The sequence below is a fragment of the Rattus norvegicus genome, chromosome 1, assembly GCF_036323735.1.
Source record: "Rattus norvegicus strain BN/NHsdMcwi chromosome 1, GRCr8, whole genome shotgun sequence".
Taxonomy (NCBI): Eukaryota; Metazoa; Chordata; class Mammalia; order Rodentia; family Muridae; genus Rattus; species Rattus norvegicus.
The window spans coordinates 215749328-215768325 of record NC_086019.1 but is presented as its reverse complement, the minus strand read 5'-3'; the positions used below and the strand labels follow the sequence as shown (position 1 = coordinate 215768325).

Here is an 18998-nt window from a genome sequence, read left to right as displayed (position 1 = left end):
TCTCACCTCCATGCCTCTGGTACATTATGGAGGGTCCTCCCAACCTCCTTCTTCCCAAGGTTGCCTGTTTCTATTTTTTCTGCTAGCCCTCAGGGTTTCAGTCCTTTCCCCCCACCCAGTTTCAGATCATGCTCCCCTCTCCTCATCACCCCATCTTTCACTCCCAGATCCCTGCCTCCCTCTTCCCTTGTGGTTGCTTTCTTCTCCCTCCCAAGTGGAACTGAGGCATTCTCACTTGGTTCCTTCAGTTTGTTGACGTTTTTTGAGTTCTGTGGACTGTATCTTGGGTATTCTGTACTTTTTTGGGAGGCTAATCTCCACTTATTAGTGAGAACATATCACGCATGCCCTTTTGGGTCTGAGTTACCTCACTCTGGGTATTTTCTAGTTTCATCTATTTGCCTACAGAACTCAAGATGTCCTTGCTCTGAATAGCTGAGTAATATTCCATTGTGTAAATGAACCACATTTTCTGTATCCATTCCTCTGTCGAGGGATATCTGGTTGTTTCCAGTTTCTGGCTATCACAAATAAGCCCACTATGAACATAGTGGAACATCTGCCCCTGTGGTGTGGTAGGGCATCTTTTGGGTATATTCCCAAGAGTGGTATAGCTGGTCTTCACATAGATTAATTTCCAATTTTCTGAGGAACCTCCAAATTGATTTCCACAGTGGTTGTACCAGTTTGCAATTCCAGCAGCAATGCAGGAGTGTTCCTCTTACTCCACATCCTTGCCAACAAGTACTTTTTTTTTTATTAACTTGAGTATTTCTTATATACATTTCGAGTGTTATTCCCTTTCCCGGTTTCTGGGCAAACATCCCCCTCCCCCCTCCCCTTCTTTATGGGTGTTCCCCTCCCCATCCTCCCCCCCCTTGCCGCCCTCCCCCCAACAATCTAGTTCACTGGGGGTTCAGTCTTAGCAGGACCAACGGCTTCCCCTTCCACTGGTGCTCTTACTAGGATATTCATTGCTACCTATGAGGTCAGAGTTCAGAGTCCAGGGTCAGTCCATGTATAGTCTTTAGGTAGTGGCTTAGTCCCTGGAAGCTCTGGTTGCTTGGCATTGTTGTACATATGGGGTCACGAGCCCCTTCAAGCTCTTCCAGTTCTTTCTCTGATTCCTTCAACGGGGGTCCTATTCTCAGTTCAGTGGTTTGCTGCTGGCATACGCCTCTGTGTTTGCTGTATTCTGGCTGTGTCTCTTGGGAGAGATCTACATCCGGCTCCTGTCGGCCTGCACTTCTTTGCTTCATCCATCTTGTCTAATTGGATGACTGTATATGCATGGGCCACATGTGGGGCAGGCTCTGAATGGGTGTTCCTTCTGTGTCTGTTTTAATCTTTGCCTCTCTATTCCCTGCCAACAGTATTCTTGTTCCCCTTTTAAAGAAGGAGTGAAGCATTCACATTTTGATCATCCGTCTTGAGTTTCATTTTTTCTAGGCATCTAGGGTAATTCAAGCATTAGGGCTAATAGCCACTTATCAATGAGTGCATACCATGTGTGTTTTTCTGTGATTGGGTTACCTCACTCAGGATGATATTTTCCAGTTCCCTCCATTTGCCTATGAATTTCATAAAGTCATTGTTTTTGATAGCTGAGTAATATTCCATTGTGTAGATGTACCACATTTTCTGTATCCATTCCTCTGTTGAAGGGCATCTGGGTTCTTTCCAGCTTCTGGCTATGATAAATAAGGCTGCGATGAACATAGTGGAGCACGTGTCTTTTTTATATGTTGGGGCATCTTTTGGGTATATGCCCAAGAGAGGTATAGCTGGATCCTCAGGCAGTTCAATGTCCAATTTTCTGAGGAACCTCCTGACTGATTTCCAGAATGGTTGTACCAGTCTGCAATCCCACCAACAATGGAGGAGTGTTCCTCTTTCTCCGCATCCTCGCCAGCATTTGCTGTCCCCTGAGTTTTTGATCTTAGCCATTCTCACTGGTGTGAGGTGAAATCTCAGGGTTGTTTTGATTTGCATTTCCCTTATGACTAAAGATGTTGAACATTTCTTTAGGTGTTTCTCAGCCATTCGGCATTCCTCAGCTGTGAATTCTTTGCCAACAAGTATTTTCATCTGAGGTTTTGATCTTAGCCATTCTGATTGCATTAAGGTGGAATCTCAGGATCACTTTGATTTGCATTTCTCTGATCACTAAGGACTTTGAACATTTCTTTAGGTGCTTCTCAACCATTCGAGATTCCAAGAGATTAAGGGGATACAAATTGGCATACCAAAAATTGTACAAGAGAACTTCTCCAGCTGATTAACAACCTCAGCAAAGTAGCCATATATAAAATTAATTTATATTTAATTAGCCTTCCTTTATACAAATGATAAAGAGTCTGAAAAAGAAATTAAGGAAACAACTCCCTTCACAGTAGCCATAAATCATATTAAATATCTTGGAGTAACTCTAACCAAACAAGTAAATGATCTGTATGAAAATAAATACAAGTCTCTCAAGAAAGAAATCATTTTTTTCTGTCTGGACCAAGAGCAGAAGCTAGTCATCAGGAGTGCCAACACACCTGAAAGCAGAGGTAAGACCAACTCTTCTGCTCCAAACAGCCCACCTGGAGGCTTCAGGTCACAAAAACACAGGAGCAAGGCTGGATCCCACAGTGTAGGGGAATTTCAGGGAGGGGGATGGGAAGGGGCTTGATGGGGAGGGGAAAGAAAAGAACAAAAGAAGGGTAAGGATAGGGCCTCTGGGAACAGGAAGATAGGGGCACTCAACACTGGGGTCCAGACAACACCCAGATCTGAAGGGACCTGGTGAAACAGCTCCCTGCACCAAATCCCCTGGGAGGGAGAGTTAGACCTTCAGAGGAGTAGACATGCCTAGGAAGTCAGAGGAGACTATTCACTACCCACATTTCTGACTCTAGAGGAAAACGCCCGGTGCCATCTGGGCTCCCTGTGCACGGGGTCCCAGGTGAAGGCGGGGTAGGACCTTCTGGTTGCTGCCCTCACAGAGAGCTGAAACCCGGCTCTAGGAAGTGACTCCAGGCCTGAGACCAGAGGTAAGGCCAACTTTTCTGCTCCAAGTGACTTGCCAGGACACATACCCACAGGAACACCTGAATACCAGTAAACAGGAATGACTACACAACTGAAGGCAGAATACTCTGTTCCCATAACTGGCTGAAAGAGAACAGGAAAATAGGTCTACAGCACTCCTGACACACACAGGCCTATAGGAGGGTCTAACTACTATCAGAAATAGCAGAACAAGGTAACACCAGAGACAATCTGATGGCAAGAGGCAAGCGAAGGAACCCAAGCAACAGAAACCAAGACTACATGGCATCATCGGAGCCCAATTCTCCCACCAAAGCAAACACTGAATATCCAAACACACCAGAAAAGCAAGATCTAGATTTAAAATCACATTTGATCATGATGCTGGAGGACTTCAAGAAAGACATGAAGAACTCCCTTAGAGAAATGCAGGAAAACACAAATAAATAAGCAGAAGCCTATAGAGAGGACTCAAAAAATCCCTGAGAGAATTCCAGGAAAACATAATCAAACAGGTGAAGGGATTAAAAATGTAAATATAAGCAATAAAGAAAGCACAAAGGGAGACAACCCTGGATATAGAAAACCAAAGGAAGAGACAAGGAGCTGTAGATACAAGCATCGCCAACAGAATACAAGAGATAGAAGAGAGAATCTCAGGAGCAGAAGATTCCATAGAAATCATCGACACAATGGTCAAAGATAATGTAAATCAGAAAAAGCTACTGGTCCAAAACATACAGGAAATCCAGGACACAATGAGAAGATCAAACCCAAGGATCATAGGCATAGAAGAGAATAAAGACTCCCAACTCAAAGGACCAGTAAATACCTTCAACAAAATCATAGAAGAAAACCTCCCTAACCTAAAGAAAGAGATGCCCATAAACATACAAGAAGCCTACAGAACTCCAAATAGATTGGACCAGAAAAGAAACTCCTCCTGTCACATAATAGTCAAAACACAAAATGCACAAAACAAAAAAAGAGTATTAAAAGCAGTAAGGGAAAAAGGTCAAGTAACATAAAAAGGCAGATCTATCAGAATTACAACAGACATCTCACCAGAGACTGTGAAAGCCAGAAGATCCTGTACAGATGTCATACAGACACTAAGAGAACAATAAAAGTACTTCTGGGGGAATCACTATCCCTGAACTCAAGCAGTATTACAGAGCAATAGTGATAAGAACTGCATGGTATTGGTACAGAGACAGACAGATAGACCAGTGGAATAGAATTGAAGACCCAGAAATGAACCCACACACCTATGGGCACTTGATTTTTGACAAAGGAGCCAAAACCATCCAATGGAAAAAAGATAGCATTTTCAGCAAATGGTGCTGGTTCAACTGGAGGTCAGCATGTAGAAGAAGGCAGATCGATCCATGCTTATCACCCTGTACAAAGCTTAAGTCCAAGTGGATCAAGGACCTCCACATCAAACCAGATACATTCAACCCAATAGAAGAAAAAGTGGGTAAGAGCCTGGAACACATGAGCACTGGGGACAATTTCCTGAACAGAACACCAATGGCTTATGCTCTTAGATCAAGAATCGACAAATGGGATCTCATAAAACTTCAAAACATCTCTAATGCAAAGGACACTGTCATTAGGGCAAAATGTCAACCAACAGATTATGAAAAGATCTTTACCAACCCTACATTTAATAGAGGGCTAATTTCCCAAATATACAAAGAACTCAAGAAGTAAGACTCCAGAGAGCCAAATATCCCTATTAAAAGTGGGGTACAGAACTAAACAAAGAATTCTCATCTGACGAATATTAAATGTCTGAGAAGTACCTAAAGAAATGTTTTACATCCTTAGTCATCAGGGAAATGCAAATCCAAACAACCCTGAGATTCCACCTCATACCAGTCAGAATGGCTAAGATCAAAAACTCAGGTGACAACAGATGCTGTCGAGGATGTGGAGAAAGAAGAACACTCATCCCTTGTTGGTGGGATTGCAAAGTGTTACAACCACTCTGGAAATCAGTCTGGGGGTTCATCAGAAAATTGGATATTGTACTACCTAAGGACCCAGCTTTACCTCTCCTGGGCAAGAATACATGTTTCACTATGTTTCACTTATTTATAATAGCCAGAAGTGGAAAGAACCCAGATGCCCTTCAACAGAGGAATTGATACAGAAAATGTGGTACATCTACACAATGGAGTACTAATCAGCTATCAAAAACAATGACTTCATGAAATTCATAGGCAAATGGATGGAACTAGAAAATATCATTCTGAGTGTGGTAACTCAATCACAAAAAATCATACATGTTATGCACTCACTGATAAGTGGCTATTAGCCCAAAAGCTCGAATTACCCAAGATATAATCCACAGAACACATGGAACTCAAGAAGAGGAACAGCCAAAGTTCAGATGCCTCAATCCTTCCTAAAAGGGGCAACAAAAATATTTATTCGAGGGGATATGGAGACAAAGTTTAGTACAGAGACTGAAGGAATGGCCATTTAGAGCCTGCCCCACCTTGGGATCCAGCCCATATATATATCCACCAAAAGTAGACAATATTGATGAAGCCAATAAGTGCATGCTGACAGGATGTCTCCTAGAGACTCAGCCAGAGCATGTCTAATAGAGGCGAATGCTAGCAGCAAACCATTCAGGTGAGAATGGGGTCCCCCTTGGATGAGTTAGAGAAAGGATTGAAGGAACCGAAGGGGCTTGCAACTCCATAAGAACAACAATGCCAACCAACCAGAGTTCCCAGGGACTAAACCACTACTCAAAGACTACACATGGACAGATCCATGGCTCCAGCTGCATATGTAGTAGAGGATGGCCTTGTTGTGTACCAATGGAAGGAGAAGCCCTTGGTCATGACAAGTCTGGATGCCCCCTGCCCCCGCCAGTTTAGGGGAACTTCAGGGTGGCATGTGAAGGGAGGGTTATGGGGAGGGGGAGCATCTTTACAGAAGAAGGGGAGGGGGATGGGGAGGGGATGAGGCTTATGTCCAGGAAACTGGGAAACAGAATAACATTTGAGACGCTAATGAAAAATATCAAAAAAAGAAAAAAAAGAGAAAAAAGAAAAGAAAAGAAAAAAGTGAGGTTCAGAGTTGAAGAGGATGAAGCATTTAAAGAAAAGCTCAGAGTCCTTTCTAGACAGGGAAATGCAAATCAAAATGACCCTGAGCTCCCATCTGATGGCTCTTAGAATCAATAGAAAACCTCCAAGTGACAGACCATGCTGGCGAGAATGTGGAGCGAGAGGAACACTACTTCATTGTTTTGGGAGTGCAACCTTGCACAACCATTTTGGAAATGAATTTGGAAGTTCCTCAGAAAACTGGAAATAGTTCTACCTCAAGCCTCAGCTATACCCCAAAGATGTGCCAACATCTCACAAAGAATTTTGTTCAACTATGTTGGTAGCAGCCTTATTTGTAATAGCCAGAAATTGGAAACAACCTAGATTCCCTCAACTGAAGAATGGGTAAGGAAAATGTGGTACATCTAAAGAATGGAATATTATTCAGCTATTAAAAACCAAGGCATCAAACATTTTGCAGGCAAATGGAATGAACTTGAGAATACCTGAATGAGGTAACCCAGTCCTAAAATGATATGCCTTGTATGCACTCGCTGATAAGTGTATATTAGCCATAAAATACAGGTACCATGCTACACTCCACAGACCCAAAGAAGGTAAACAAATATGGCACAAGCAAGGATACTTGGATCTCACCTAGAAAGGGGAATAAAATTGTTATAAGAGGTAGATGGAGGGAGGGAACTGAGGGCAGGAGGGGATGGGGAACATAATGGGGGTTACAGGATCAGGTTTGGGGAGGGACAGGAGGGATGGCTAGATGTCTAAGACAATGAATAGAAACTTGTAATTGATGGAAGTGTGGAGGTAAAGGGCATCTTCAGAAAGAGACAGAGATCTGGGATAAGGGAGGTGCCCAAGAATCAATGGTGGTGTCCTTAGCTGTGACTCACAGCATTGGAGAGATGGAGCTTGAAGAGGCCATTTCCTGTAGCCAGGGAAGAACCCCAGTGGAGTGATAGGGACACCAAATCTCCCACAAAACATTGGACCCACAAATTATCCTGTCTACAAGAAATGCAGGGATGGGGAATGGTACAGAGCCTGAGAAAAATGTCAACAAATAATCAACCCAACCTGAGACCCAACCTATGAATAAATACCAAACTCTAACACTATTAATGATACTTGGTTATGCTTGCAGTGAGTTTAGCATGGCTGTCCTCTGAGAAGCTTCACTCAGCAGCTAACTAAAACAGATGCAGACACTCACACCCAAACAGTGGATTGAGCTTGGGGACTCTTATACAAGAATAGGCCTGAAGGGGATAGGAACTCATCAGAGTCAACTAACCTGGACTGTTGGGTCTCTCAGAGAGTTAACCACCAACCATACACAGGCTGGACCTAAGCTTCCACACATATGTAGCTAATGTGCAGTTTGGTCTTCATGTGGGTCCCAAACAACTGGGGCAGGGACTATCCTAAAAACTTTTCCCTAAAAACTAGGCAGCCTTGTTTGGCCTTAGTGGGAGCCTGATAGAGACTTGATGTAGTGTTGGAGGATATTTAGGATAGCTCCTACCTCTTCAGAGGAGAAAGGGAGGGGGAGTGGGATAGGTTGCGGGAGGGGGTGACTGGTAAGGGGGCAGTAGGAATGTAAAGTAAGTTAAAAAAACTAATAATTTTAAAATAAGAAAAGAAAACTAAAAGTATGTAGGAACACTCAATAATCAAAAGAAGCCTATTTAAGTGAATATGTAAATGACAAAAAGTAAGAGGAATTTTAAAATTCAGTGATTAGTAAGTATCACCTGAGCTATTGTCAGGAGTTGATGTCTGATACCAAGCACTGAACCTTTCCCTTGAGCAGTTTACTGCCTAAACCGAGCTTACTTGGAGACTTGAGTTTTCAGCCAGTTTGTGTGTGTCCCTGCAGTTCCCCACAAATGCCTCCCAGGGTCATCTCTCATGCTGCAATTGACAGGTTAAATTCAGACTCTAAATGTTATCCACTTATCCATTCTCAGGCCCCTCCGGTAAGTCAGTTTCAAATGGTGGGTTTTTCTCTCAAGATGGTACTGAGTCCCTGTGCTCTCCGCCAGTTGACTTGCAACCAGTCTTTAAACCTGTGAGGATTTGGGCTTGTCCTGATGCAGGGCTCTAAGCAGGATGAGCTTGTGGGGGCCTTCAACTATCACAACTTTCAACTTCTCTACATGGTTGCCATGCAGCTGGAGTGACCTGTGATTGGTTTCTGTTCTTCAAGTTGCCATCATCTTTTTCATAGCATGTTTCTTTGTTTTATTTATTTTTAATTTTTTAAAAAAATGTGTAGCCCAGGCTGGTCTTGAACTCATGATCCTCCTGCCTCTGCCTCCTTCAGCAAATCCTAGCAGAGTGCACCACCCCAACAGGCTCATAGACTGTTTCAAGGGTACTGTTACTTTTGTATCTCTGACACCTTCTCTTTCCTCATAAGGAGGCCCTTTCTCTCTCTCTCGTTTCTTCCTCTTTCTGAGACAGGATCTCACTATGTAGCCCTGGATAGCCTTGACCTGCTTTGTAGACCAAGGTGTTCTGGAGTCCACAGTGATCTGCCTGTCTCTGCCTCCTGTGTACTTGGATTAAAGGCATAGTCTACCACACTTGGCAAATTCCTTTCCTTTCCTTTCCTTTCCTTTCCTTTCCTTTCCTTTCCTTTCCTTTCCTTTCCTTTCCTTTCCTTTCCTTCCCTTCCCTTCCCTTCCTTTCCCTTCCCTTCCTTTCCCTTCCCTTTTCTTTCTTTTCCTTTTTCCACTTCTGTGTCTCCTTCACAGGGTTACATAGAAGCAACTTCTTGTCTGACACATTACCCTGAAGATTTAATGTTTACTCCCTCTACTTTGAAAAAACTTAGTGTTTTTTGTCTTGCTTGTTTTTTCAGAAGACTTTCCTTCATTGAAATTGTCAATATCACCAAGATATTATAGATGTAGAAAAACAGTTAGTTACTGTGGCCTTTTCAATTTTATATGGTTTTAATTCTGGAAAAATTTCCTGGCTTTTAAAATTTTAGTTCTATTTTTCAATTGTCTCCTTAAGTTTTGAGTTTTGTGTTACACACAGTGGTTTTAAGATTTATCATTCTTTTTCATGAAACATTCTACCTCAATTTCTTTCCCATTAGATGTAATGTGATTGAGACAGCAGCTTTATTGAAACATTTATGCATGCATGTACTATTTGTGTAGCTGGCGGTTGTATCTCTATTTTGGAAGAGTTTTGCTTTTCTTTGTTTACTTGCTCAGCCATAAACGGCAGACATATTTGTAACCTGAACATGTGAAGCATGTCCATACTCTCCTTTAGGGTAAGCCACACCCCATCAGACTGGAGGATATGGACCACATTTAGAACAGGAGGCAGTAGGCATAGCTACCCCTCCTCTTTTCCTTTTCTTTCATTTTATCCTGTGCCCTGACATGGTACAAACCCATGATTGCTTTACTAGGGCAGAAAATGTGGATATTCATAAAAGCCATAGTAAGAGCCATTAATTATAAATGAATATATAGTTTTGATTAGGACACAAGATATTTGAATTTTTGAGAAATTGCTCTGCACTTCATGAAAGTGATGGAAAGAATGGTGAACCTATTGCAGTGAAGCTTATGACAATCAGGGCTTTTGTTTTAGAATAGGGGGCTTGTTCTAAGTACTACCATAGGTTGAATGGGAAGTAGTCAGGTGGAGTACTTAGACCATGAATGGCATGATGTACTGGGGTAGTAAGTCAGTTTAGAACAGTGGCCACAGAAGAGGCCAATGTGTGCTATCATCTTTGATCATTTTCCTTTATGGTCTCACAGAAATGGCAAACTTACTTGTAGGGCAGTGTTCCTGATGCCTGAACCTCAGGCTTGACAGTCACGTTGATAGAGATGACCTCTGTAACTTATTACCATCACTGAAAATACACTTTTAAAAATTAAAACTAATCCAATGTAAGACCCAAGACTTAGTGTAACAGACAGGTGTTAATATGCAAGGAGAGTAATTTATTAGTGCAAGATATTGAAACCTTCACATTGAGCAGTGAAAGTCAGTTAATTTCTGAGAACCAACGACCTCTTGGAAAGTTTATTTGTAACCATACTTTCACATCACATTTCAACATAATGAATACCTGCAAATAAACAGAAGGCAAGAGAAGAAAGGTGAGGTGAGTCAGGCAGTTCCTGGAGAAGAAATGGTAACAAATTAAGAGTCCATGGAGGGCACCATAGAAAGACAAAAACATAAAGTGTGCTCAGGGAATAAAATAAAATAATGCATATAAATGAGAGCTCTTTCCGTGTCAGGTGACCACAGCATTGCTCAGGTCCCTACTTCTCTGGATTAGGAGGGGACAGTTCCCTAGGCATAACTTCTTTAGATGATTTAAAATTGTGGCCTCTACTTTCCTTCTAATGGGTTAACCAGGGTAGATCCAGGGCTGAAGTGGGTATGAAGTATTGCAAACAGGAGGTCCTCAGGTTCCTGGCAGTGTGAGCAAATTTGGCAGAGAAATGGATCCTACCCATATTTTGATCTTAAGGAAGTTGTTTCCAGGTTCCTTCCTCCCATCTGTGGGATTTTCATTTACCAACATCCCCCATAGTATTCAATAGAGATAATATCCATTCATTGTGCAGATATAAACTTCGTCAAAGTCCCTAGCAGATTGACAACAGAGTGAACCATAAAACCTACTTTTGTAGAACCCTTTTTGGCCTTGTTAGGATGCCACAAGAGTGTTGTATCTCGGGTAACACTGTACAATGAGGCAACTATTCTGGGAACTGTTTACAAATGAACTCAGATTAGCAGTGTATTCCTCAACCAACCTATCACCAATGTCCTGTAGTTCTTCCCCATCCATGTGGCCCCAAGAGACCATCACATCAACCTCGATTGTGGCCTTCTGAGTGTGTAAAGCAATATGAACATACCAATGAAGTTCCCATTGAAAGTCTGTCTCCATACATTATCTTATTTATACATCGCTTCACTTTTAGGTTTGCTTCAACAGCCTCTGGAGGTGCATCAAATTCCTCAAGTTCCCTCTTCAGTTCTTCCTCAGGGTTTAGTAAGAAGGTTATAGTTACATCCTGAAGAGCTTGGCAGACCTGGCCAGCCAAGGTCTGGCCATTAGCTGGAAAGTGTGAGCGAAGTGAAACTATCATTAATCACTTTTGTTTTGTTTTGCTTTCCTGTTTTTCTAGACAGTTTCTCTGTGTAGTTCTGGCTGTCCTGGAACTCACTTTGTAGACCATTCTAACTTTGAGAGTCAAACACGTGGAAATTCACCTTTCTCTGCTTCCCAGGTCCCATGGCTACTTTTTATTTTTAATTATGTTTTTGTATGAATTTCTCTGACTTGAGACTGAAGACTGGACAGAATATGGAGGGTATTGGGCCCCTTGCCTGTTCCTGTATGAAATCCTGAAGATCACACAGCAAGGGACTGAAGGAACATTATTGTTGGCTCCCTCTGTTTTTTATTTTAGTCCACACCAATGACTCCCCAATCTTCTATGGTTTCCTGAAATTTTCTTTCTTAGCATTAAAAGTTTCAGGTTTAACTTCATATCCACTAGCATTTTTATGAGTCTTGTACAACTGAAAATAGTAATTGTTGTGTTGTCCAACTTGACATGAACATCAGAATTTTATAAGAGATAGGAAAAGTAAAAAGTGAGCAGATTCTTTTGTGTAGAGAGGTGACAATTTGAAATTGACAGATTAGGTCATGGCAACAGGTACAGTTCAAGGTAAAGAGTTGATCAGTTTTGGATCATACCCAGGTGCATTTGCACAGTGACGCTCAGGTTCACTTCTAGGGAGGTTGACAAGGGCAAATTGGCATCCATCTTATGGATTGTAAAGATGTATGTTGACTGTCCACATAAGAACTGAAGAAACTGTGTTTTTCTAATCTAGTTTCCACGTTCCCTTCAAGGCTCTTAAAAAAATCTCCGGCGGTGGCCTGCACTGGACTTAGACCCAAGCGCCTTATATTTAACCTCATTTAACTTGGAGCAGAGGTATGTGCCACCAGAGTCAGTTTTCCCAAGGACATGTAGATACTATACCTAGGACGTGCCTGAACAGTGACTGATATGAGCCTTAAACAGATTCCATCAGAAAATATTGTAGGAAAATACTGTAGGCTATAGGACGAGGGGTAGCTGGTTAGGCAGGAGGAGATGCGGAGAAGAAACAGGGGGTAATCGCCCATGAGACTCAGTTAATTTTTAAGGCACAGAGTATGTAGGATGCAATAGATTGTGAAAATTTATTAATTTAAGAAAAAACCAATATCTTATTGATAATGACCACACTGTTCCTATTAACAGTATTGGTAGAACCCCAAGAAACTGATCAGACTACACAGGCTTGCTTATTCTTAGAGTCAAGTTGAGAGGTTTGAAAATTGATTATTCACAGATTCAGAGAACATTGACTATCAGGAATGGAGAACTCTTTCGGGTTACTTTCCAATACAAGAAAGTGAAAAGTAGTACAACAAATAGATTCCTTTTTTGAACTTAGTTTCTAATGTCCTTTTTGGTTCTTTCCAGACACTCTGCCTCATCAAAGCTTCCTCAGCAAGAGAAAGTATCTGGAGTTTTTGTTCTTTTGGGAGCTAATAAAAGAGGTTGGGGGGGAATTTTTAGAATAATAGTCTTTTCCTGACCCCGACTTCATGGCACAGAAACTTACCACCTGTTCAAAGGGGCAAACTTACCAGGAGCTGTGGCTGGATCAATCCTAAATAATACTCACCTTCATAGCAACAAACAACCAGAATGGTCAGAAGACACAGGCTCAGCCTCATGGTGCTCAGTTTGCTTTTAGACTGAGCAAATGGACTCTCCCAGAGACTGTGGGGACCAGGGATATTTATACATGGTGAGGCTTACTGGTCTTGCCTCAGGCAAGCTCACAAAGCTTGTAACTATTAACATGACAACAGCAGACACAATTTTTAGAAGAGACATTATTGATAAATTCCATCAACATGACATTGAAAAAAAGCAGAAATTGAGGAAATATTCAGTTAACATAGATCAAATTATGTTTTCTTTGTAACTTAATGGTTTAGTTCATTCCCATGTATGACTAATTTCTGCCTCTTTTTCTCAGTAGATTTTAAAACAGAAGCAAAAATTTCAAATGGTATAAAATGGATCTTATGGCAATTAGATGTTTTGACATTAAATATACTGCCCTTCTTCCTTCCTTCCTTCCTTCCTTCCTTCCTTCCTTCCTTCCTTCCTTCCTGTATATGTGTATTCTGCAAAGTACAAGTATGGGTCAGAGAACAATTGAGTCAGTTCTTTCCTTCTAAGGTCTGAACCTCAGGTATTGAGCTCAGATGATTGGACCTGGCCACAAATACCTTTCTGTATGGACTCATCTTGCCTGTCCTATTTATTCATCTTAAAATAAAATTTATTAGTCACTGCAAGGGCCACCAGCCTTGGAGTTATCATGACAAGACTATTGCCTGACATCTCTGCCAGGTTTATGTATGTATTTGGTGCTGGGGCAGGCATTTTATCACTGCACTATATTCTATCTCTCATCAATCTTTTAGAGAATTTTTGGATGATTTTATCATGAAAATGTGTACAGCACTGAGAAAGACTTCCCTTAAGATGTCACCTACTGTTCATTTTTCTATGGCATTCCAAGTGGTCAATTCTATTCATGTGTCAGTATCTGAAGGCTGTGTCAGAAGCCTGGAAGAAAGACCACCATCACTGTTGACCCACAGTTTATTTATTTCCAGACTCTAGCTCTCTGGACAGAGCATGTGATTGAATTATCTCGGCAAAGTGGTACTAGAGCAGATGAGACATAAAATTTGTCCCATACATGGGAAAGACGCTGCAGTTTTTGACCTGCACTTGGAAGCCTGAAACAAGTTGTTTCCACAAAAAATAATTTTTATGTCAGTTATTTTTATTGGATACTTTTTCTTTATATGTCAAATGTTATCCCCTTTCCCCCACCCACCCAGCAATCCTTCCCACCTCCCTTCCCTGACATTATCCTACACTGAGAGATCCAGCCTTGGTAGGACCAAGGGTTTCTTCTCCCTCTGGAGCCCAACAGGGCCATCCTCTGCTACATACACAGCTGGAGCCATAGGTTTGTTCATGTGTACTCTTTGGATGGTAGTTTAATCCCTGGGAGCTCTGGTTGGTTGGTATTGTTGTTCTTATGGGGCTGCAAACCCATTCAGCTTCAATTCTTTCTCTAACTCCTCCAATGAGGACCCCATTCTCAGTTCAATGGTTGGCTGCTAGCATTCACTTCTGTATTTGTCATGCTCTGGCAGAGCCTCTCAGGAGACAGTTATATCAGGCTCCTGTGTCAGCATGCACATCTTGGCATCCTCAATATTGTCTGGGTTTGGTGGCTGCATGTATATGGGCTGGATCCCCAGGTGGGGCAGGCTCTGAAAGGTCCTTCAGTATCTGCTCCAAATTTTGTCTCCATATCCCCTCCTACAAAAACTTTTATTCCTCCTTCTAAGAAGGTCTGAAGCATCCATATTTTGGTCATCCTTCTCCTTGAGCTTCATGTGGTCACTGGGTTGTATCTTGGATAATACAAGCTTTTAGGCTAATATTCACTTATCAGTGAATGCAAACGTGTGTGTGTGTGTGTGTGTGTGTGTGTGTGTGTGTGTGTGTGTGTATGAGATTGGGTTACCTCACTCAGAATGACATTTTCTAGTTACATTCATTTGCCTATGAATTTTATGAAGTAATTGTTTTTAATAGCTGAGCAGTACTCCATTGTGTAGATGTACCACATTTTCTGTATCCATTCCTCTGTTGAAGGGCATCTGGGTTCTTTCCAGCTTCTGGCTATTATAAATAAGGCCACTATAAACATACTGGAGCATGTGTCTTTGTTGTATGTTGGAGCACCTTTTGGGTATATGCCCAGGAGTGATATAGCTGAGTCCTTAGGTAGTACAATGTCTAATTTTCTGAGGAACCTCCAGATTGATTTCCATAATGGTTGTACCAGCTTGCAATCCCACCAGCAATGGAGGGGTGTTCCTCTTTCTCCGCATCCTCTCCATCATCTTTTGTCACCTGAGCTTTTGATCTTAGTCATTCTGACTTGTGTCAGGGTTGATTTGATTAGCATTTCCCTAATGACTAAGGATGTTGAACATTTCTTTAGGTACTTAGCAGCCATTCAATATTTCTCAGCTGAGAATTCTTTGTTTAGCTCTGTACCCCATTTTCAATAGGGTTATTTGATTCTCTGGAGTCTAACTTCTTGAGTCCTTTGTATATATTGGATATTAGCCCTCTATTTGATATAGGATTGGTAAAGAACTTTACCAATCTGTTGGTTGCTGTTTTGTCCTAATGACAGTGTCCTTTGCTTTCAGAAGCTTTGCAATTTTATGAGACCTCATTTGTCCATTCTTGAACTTAGAGCATAAGCCATTGGTGTTCTATTCAGGAAATCATCTCCAGGGCCCATGTGCTAGAGGCTCTTCCCAACCTTTTTCTATAGATTTGAGTATATCCTGGTTTGATGTGGAGGCCCTTGATCCACTTCGACTTAAGCTTTGTACAGGGCAATAAGAATGGATTGCATTGCATTCTTCTACATACTGACCTCCAGTTTAATCAGCACTATTTGTTGAAAATGCTATCTTTTTTCCACTGGATGGTTTTAGTTCCTTTGCCAAAGATCAAGTGACCATAGGTGTGTGGGTTCATTTATGTGTCTTCAATTCTATTCCATTTATCTATCTGCCTGTCTCTGTTCCAATATCATACAGTTTTTATCACTATTGCTCTGTAAAGTACAGCTTGAGGTCAGGGATGGTGATTTCTCCAGAAGTTCTTTTATTGTTGAGAATAGTTTTTGCTCTCCTGGATTTTTTGTTATTCTAATGAATTTGCAAATTACTCTTTCTAACTCTATGAAGAATTGATGTGGAATTTGATGGGGATTGCGTTGACTCTGTAGATTGCTTTTGGCAAAATGGCCATTTTTACTATATTAATCCTGCCAATCCATGAGCATGGGAGGTCTTTCCATTTTCTGAGGTCTTCGTAAGTTTCTTTCTTCTGAGACTTGAAGTTCTTTTCATACAGATCTTTCACTTACTTGGTTATAGTCAGACCAGGGTATTTTATGTTATTTGTGACTATTGTGAAGAGTGTCATTTTCCTACTATCTCTTTCAGCCTGTTTATCCTTTGAGTAGAGGAAGACTACTGATTTGTTTGAGTTAATTTTATACTCAGCCACGTTGCTGAAGTTGTTTATCAGGCTTAATAATTCTCTGGTTGAACTTTTGGGGTTATTTAAGTATACTATCATATTATCTGCAATTAGTGATATTTTGACTTTTTTCTTTCCAATTTGTATCCCTTTGACTTCCTTTTGTTGTCTGATAGCTCTGGCTAGGACTCCAAGTACTATATTGAATAAATAGGGAGAGAGTGGCAGCCTTGTCTAGTCCTTGATTTTAGTGGGATTGCTTTAAATTTCTCTCTATTTAGTTTGATGTTGGCTACTGGTGTGCTGTATATTGCTTTTACTATGTTTATGTATGGGCCTTGAATACCCTATCTTTCCAAGACTTATGTATGAAGGTGTGTTGAATTTTGTCAAATGCTTTCTCAGCATCTAATGAGATGATCATGTGGTTTTTTTCTTAGAGTTTGTTTATAGAGTTGATTATGTTGATAGATTTTTGTATATTAAACCATTCCATCATCCCTGGGATGAAATCTACTTGATCATGATCAGTGATCATTTTGATGTGTTCTTGGATTCAGTTTGCAAGAATTTTATTGAGTATTTTTGAAGTAATATTTGTTGGGAAATTGGTTTGAAGTTTTCTTTCTTTGTTAGGTCTTTGTGTAATTTAGGCATAAGCAAAATTGTGGCTCCATAGAAGGAATTGGGTTGTGTTCTTTCTGTTTCTATTTTTGTGGTTGGTTTTGACAGTATTGGTTTTAGGTCTTCTATTAAGGTCTGATAGTATTCTCCACTAAACCCATCCTGTCCTGGGCTTTTTCTTTTTGGTTGGGAGTCTTTTAATAACTGCTTGTATTTCTTTAGGAGTTATGGGACTGTTCAGATGGTTTATCTGATCCTGATTTTATCTGTCTAGAAAATTGTCCATTTCATCCAGAGTTTCTAGTTTTGTTGAATATAGGCTTTTGTAGTAGGATCTCATTATTTTTTTTAATTTCCTCAGACTCTGTTGCTATATCTCCCTTTCTATTTCTGATATTGTTAATTTGGATAATCTCTCTGTGCCCTCTCGTTAGTTTGGCTGTTTATCTATCTTGGTCAATTTTGGAGAAAGTACCATGGGGTGGTGGGAAGAAGGTATATCCTTTTGTTTTAGGATAGAATGTTCTATAAATATCTGTTAAGTCCATTTGGTTTGTGATTTTTCTTAGTGTGTCTATGTCTCTGTTTAATTTCTGTTTCCATGATCTGTCCATTGATGAGAGTGGGGTGTTGAAATCTCCTACTATTATTGTGTGAGGTGCAATGTGTGTTTTGAGCTTTAGTAAGGTTTCTTTTACGTATGTAGGTGCCCTTTTATTTGGGGCATAGATATTTAGGATTGAGAGTTCATCTTGGTGGATTTTTCCTTTGATGAATATGAAGTGTCCTTCCTTATCTTTTTTGATGAATTTTAGTTGAAAATTGATTTTATTTGATATTAGAATGGCTACTCCAGCTTGCTTCTTCTGACCATTTGCTTGGAAAGTTGTTTTCCAGCCTTTCACTCTGAGGTAGTGTCTGTCTTTGTCTCTGAGGTGTGTTTCCTGTAGGCAGCAGAATGTAGGGTCCTCGTTGCGTATACACTTTGTTAATCTATGTCTTTTTATTGGGGAGTTGAGGCCATTGATGTTGAGAGATATTAAGGAATAGTGAGTATTGCTTCCTGTTCTATTCATATTTGGATATGAGGTTATGTTTGTGTGCTTTTCTTCTCTTTGTTTTGTTGCCAAGACGATTAGTTTCTTGCTTCTTCTAGGGTATAGCTTGCCTCCTTATGTTGGGCTTTACCATTATTATCCTTTGTAGGGCTGGATTTGTAGAAAGATATTGTGTAAATTTGGTTTCATCATGGAATATCTTGGTTTCTCCATCTATGTTAATTGAGAGTTTTGTAGGATACAGTAACCTGGGCTGGCATTTGTGTTCTCTTAGGGTCTGTATGACATCTGTCCTGGATCTTCTGGCTTTCATAGTCTCTGGAGAAAAGTCTGGTGTGATTCTGATAGGTCTGCCTTTATATGTTCCTTGACCTTTTTCCCTTACTGCTTTTAATATTCTTTCTTTATTTTGTGCGTTTGGTGTTTTGACTATTATGTGATGGGAGGAGTTTCTTTTATGGTCCAATCTATTTGGAGTTCTGTAGGCTTCTTGTATGCTTATGGTTATCTCTTTCTTTAGGTTAGGGAAGTTTTCTTCTATGATTTTGTTGAAGATATTTACTGGTCCTTTGAGCTGGGAGTCTTCACTCTCTTCTATACCTAGTATCCTTAGGTTTGATCTTCTCATTGAGTCCTAGATTTCCTGTATGTTTTGGACCAGTAGCTTTTTCCATTTTACATTATCTTTGACAGTTGTGTCGATGATATCTATGGAATCTTCTGCTCCTGAGATTCTCTGTTCTATCTCTTGTATTCTGCTGGTGATGCTTGTATCTATGGTTCCTTGTCTCTTCCTTTGGTTTTCTATATCCAGGGTTGTTTTCCTGTGTTCTTTCTTTATTGCTTCTATTTCCATTTTTAACTCCTTCACCTGTTTGATTATGTTTTCCTGGAATTCTTTCAGGGATTTTTGTGGTTCCTCTGTATAGGCTTCTACTTGTTTATTTATGTTTTCC

At 40.7% G+C, this 18998-nt stretch overlaps 1 protein-coding gene across 1 annotated transcript; it reads right to left on the bottom strand.

Moving 5' to 3' along the window:
• Window positions 1-10087: 10087 nt before the first annotated feature.
• Window positions 10088-12963, bottom strand: Scgb1d4 (secretoglobin family 1D member 4). Its single transcript, NM_207593.2, has 3 exons — window positions 12879-12963; window positions 11042-11244; window positions 10088-10236 (listed from the first exon to the last, which is right to left on the bottom strand). The coding sequence occupies exons 1-3, from the start codon at window positions 12928-12930 to the stop codon at window positions 10153-10155; spliced, it is 339 nt and encodes a 112-aa protein (NP_997476.2). The 5' UTR covers window positions 12931-12963; the 3' UTR covers window positions 10088-10152.
• Between the last annotated feature and the right edge of the window lie 6035 nt (window positions 12964-18998).